The sequence below is a fragment of the Primulina eburnea genome, chromosome 4 (assembly GCF_022965805.1).
Source record: "Primulina eburnea isolate SZY01 chromosome 4, ASM2296580v1, whole genome shotgun sequence".
Classification (NCBI taxonomy): Eukaryota; Viridiplantae; Streptophyta; class Magnoliopsida; order Lamiales; family Gesneriaceae; genus Primulina; species Primulina eburnea.
Window position 1 is genome coordinate 9,136,229 of NC_133104.1, and position 4,102 is coordinate 9,140,330.

The following is a 4,102-nucleotide window of genomic DNA, read 5'->3' on the forward strand; positions in this document are numbered from 1 at the left end:
GCCTCTCTATATGTCACTTCGAACACCATAAGTGCTGCTGACAAGCTTCTAAAACAGTGGTTAGTAAGCGATGATTTTGAATTAAGTGAAATGTCAAGAAAAATGAAAGATAAGTTTGACAAGTTTTGGGGTTCGATTGAAAAATGAACATAATGTTATATTATGCAATGATTCTTGATCCTCGTCACAAATTAAAGTTTGTTGAGTTTTCATTTGATACAATGTATGATGATATCACAAAGAGCGCGATTATGAAGGAAAAGGTGAAGAGTGGAATGCAAGAAAATTTTTTCGCTTATAAAGTGACAAATGGAACTCCAGGAAGTCCGGTACGTTCTGCATTAGGTTCTACATCATTTTCAAAAGATTCTCAATCTAATAATTCAATGACTTCTCGAACATACTTGAAAGATGAGTTTAGAAAATACAAACTTGGTGGGAAAAAAAGAATATGTGAAGTCAGAATTGGAGAAATATCTAAGTGAGGATCCTGAGGATTATGATGAAAATTTTGACATCCTTCAATGGTGGAAAGTCAATTCTCACAAATTTCCTATTCTTTCTTGATCGGCACGTGATATCTTAGCTATTCATGTCTCCACCGTTGCTTCGGAAGCATCATTTAGTACAATTGGTCGTGTTTTGGATGCGTTTTGAAGTTCATCATCTCCTAGAATAGTTCAAGCTTTGGTATGTACCCAAGATTGGAAAAGGTTGGATTCTAAGCCTATATGCGTGGAGGAAGATTTGGCTGAAATCGAAATACTTGAAAAATGCATATTTTTTTGTCTCTTTACTTTTCTATATTTATTTTAATGATTATGTTTTATTCCTTAATGACTAATCTATTTGTTTTTTTTTTTAATTTTGGCATAGAATTAACAAACTCAGGGAAGGATTCAACCATAATTGATATATAATTATGAAAAACATCAACAATCGATTATTGTAAGTTTTTAAATTTTAAATTCATTAAATTCGATGACTGTAAATTTTTAAATTTTAAATTCTTTATATCTATCTACTTTAATAATGATTGTCTTAGAAAACTAATAGAATTATAACATTTCAGGTTCTTTGATTTGATTGGACAGATGATGCTTTAGCTTGTAAGTTGGAAGATGATTTACCACTTTTTTTTTAATATGTTTTTGTTGATTTGAAGAAGTTGATGTTTTACTTTCCAAGATGATTGGATTGGTTACTATGTGATGGATTTTTGGTCTATGGTGAATTCAAGTGGTTTTGCCTTTGATTGACATATGTGTTTATTTAGATTGATGATTTTCTAACAACTTTTTATTGTTGTTGTGCTATTTTGTGCAGAGTAGGTATTTACATATACATTGAGAGACAAAGAAGATAAATTTTTTGACAAAAATTTCGGGTATCCGAAATCGGGTACCCGACTACACATGCAATTTTCGGGTACCCAAACCGTCGGGTAGCACCGATTAAAGTTCGGGTTCGGGTACTAAATAAATTACCCGAAAATTTCGGGTACCCGAGTTACCCGAACCCGTGAAACCCGACCCGACGCCCACCCATACATCTATATGTTCATACTAATGAATTGTATCGTTTAACATTACAAATGCTATTTCGAGCTCGAGCGTATTTTATCTTATTTTAGGCGGTTAAATCAACTATAGACTGGTTTAGAATTCACAGTAACTAAAATGTGTTTCACGATCAATGTGACATGAACGACCTCATTTTATCATAGTATATTCAATGTTTTTAACATTGCAACTTATATGGATAAACAAATAAATTAATGTCATAATTTGTTAAAACTTGAAATATTATTAAAATGAAATTTGTTTATTATATAAGAGTCAATAAAATAAAAATCATGAATTATTTGGTTGGAAACATACTCTTGCAAAGACAAGCGATAATTAGATGCAAGTTGGCAAATTTTGTTGAAGTCATCCTAGAAAAAACAAAACAAAAAAATTGACGAATATAATATTAGGTTACTTTCTCTGGATCTCCACCTTTGTTAGGAAGGTTTTTGATGACGGATTTACAATAACCTTTCTTCAAATCATTCTGCAATGCATTCTTGGCGACACCAAGAATTTCATACTAATTGGTGTTATCGCATTTCTCGGGCGCTCTCCCAAATATCGCTATGGTTTCTTCATCTTCAAGCCAAACAACTGCGTGAAGAATAAATAATCAATATATCATCAAGAATGTGAATCCGTGAGGAATAAGAGAAGGCAAGTTTTAACAGCCGAGTTTTGTTTTCTTGTCATCCATCGCCTGCCAGGAAAATTGGACTCCAATTAGCTGGACGACTCATTCCCTATTCATGGAATTAAAAAAGTTCTGAAAATGCGACCAAATCTTTTATCGATATATAATATAAACTTAGAAGTGTCATTTTATAAAATATTTCATCTTCCATACAACCATGATCATCCTAAGTTGGAACTGCCGAGGATTGGGCCACACTCGAGCAGTTCCAAATTTGCGTGAGCTAGTACGAGCTCACAGGCCGGCGGTGATTTTTTTATATGAAACTTTGGCACACTCACAGAAGATTGAAGAAGTTAGAATCTCACTTGGCTTTGATGCGGCTTTCTCAGTTGACAGAGAGGGACGCAATGGCGGAATTGCTATTCTTTCGAAAGTCTCAAATCATTGTACAATCAAAGGGTATTCGGGCAACCATATTGATCTAAAAATCACTGAACATGGACAAGAAGAGTGGAGTTTAACTGGATACTATCGCTTCCCAGAACAAAGTCGACGACATGAAGCATGGAATCTATTAAAGGCTCTTGCTCGCATAAATCACCTCCCGTGGTACATTATTGGAGATTTTAATGACATTCTGGACTCAAGTGAAAAACGAGGGGAAATTGATCGCCCAATATGGATGATCAGGGGATTTAGAGAAGCAGTAATGAAATGCATGCTACAAGACATTCAAATGAAAGGATACCCATTCACATGGGAAAGAGGTAGAGGTAAACCACACTTTGTGGAAGAAAAACTTGATCGTGCTCTTGCCTCCACATCATGGAAGGAGCGATTCTCATATGCATCAGTTCTGACCACGGTTGCTACGTGCTTAGACCACTCACCTTTAATCCCTATAAATGAAGCTCAAGCAACAAAAATCAGTAGAATAGCTTTCCGATTTGAGAATAGATGGATGGAAGAAGAAGGCTTCGGTAAACTTGCAAATGATCAGTGGGAGATTACTGATATCTCTGCTACAATAACGGAAATACTCAGATCCCTTTTCATGGAATTAACAAAATGGTGTATGAAACACCCAAAAATAGATCGAAAAACCATTGAGGAACTGAAAGATAGAATCGAAAGAATGCGATCCAATAAAGAGTACTAGGAATCGGCCTTAAAATTCGAGGAGATGAAGATGGAACTAAATCAGATGATGATAAAAAATGATATATACTGGAAACAAAGAGCCAAACAATTTTGTCTCAAGGAAGGAGACCTGAATACTAGATTCTTACATTCCATGGAAACAAGGAGAAAAGATCATAATAGAATTTAGAGTTTGATTTATGATGAAGGAGTAGAATTTACTGATCCGCAGAACCTTGGACGCATCGCATGCGATTACTTTGGCAAGCTATTATCATCAGAGAATGCATCATATGACAAAGTCATAAATCAGATTGATCCAAAGCTATCAACAGAGGACAACACTTTCCTTATGTCTCTCTTTACCCTTGATGACTTCCGAGAGGTGCTGTTCCAAATGGACCCAAACAAATCACCGGGACCAGATGGATATAATTCGGCTTTTTTCCAAAAAAATTGGCATGTTATGGGTCAAGAAGTAATTCCAGCAAAGTGTGCAGTGGCTGCAACAGGTAAAATTCCCACCAAAATTCAATGATACTATTATTACCCTTATCCCGAAGTGTGCTAACCCAAACACCATGAAAGATCTTCGCCCGATTCCCTCTGTAATGTGATATACAGGGTGCTAGCAATGGTGTTGGCAAATCGTCTAAAAATTCTCCTGCAAAAATTAATCTCAGAAACGCAAGCGGATTTTGTTAAAGAAAGATCGAACATACACAATGTAATAGCAGCCTTTTTGAGATTATAC

The 4,102-nt window shown here is 35.3% G+C and overlaps 1 protein-coding gene across 1 annotated transcript; it reads left to right on the forward strand.

Annotated features, from left to right (window-relative positions):
• The first annotated feature begins 2,422 nt into the window (after positions 1-2,422).
• Positions 2,423-3,367, forward strand: LOC140830071 (uncharacterized). The gene has a single exon (XM_073193352.1). The coding sequence runs from the start codon at positions 2,423-2,425 to the stop codon at positions 3,365-3,367; it is 945 nt and encodes a 314-aa protein (XP_073049453.1).
• Positions 3,368-4,102: the final 735 nt, after the last annotated feature.

Excerpts from the sequence above, each read along its gene's own strand:
- LOC140830071 (XM_073193352.1), top strand. The coding sequence starts at position 2,423 with ATGATCATCCTAAGTTGGAACTGCCGAGGATTGGGCCACACTCGAGCA.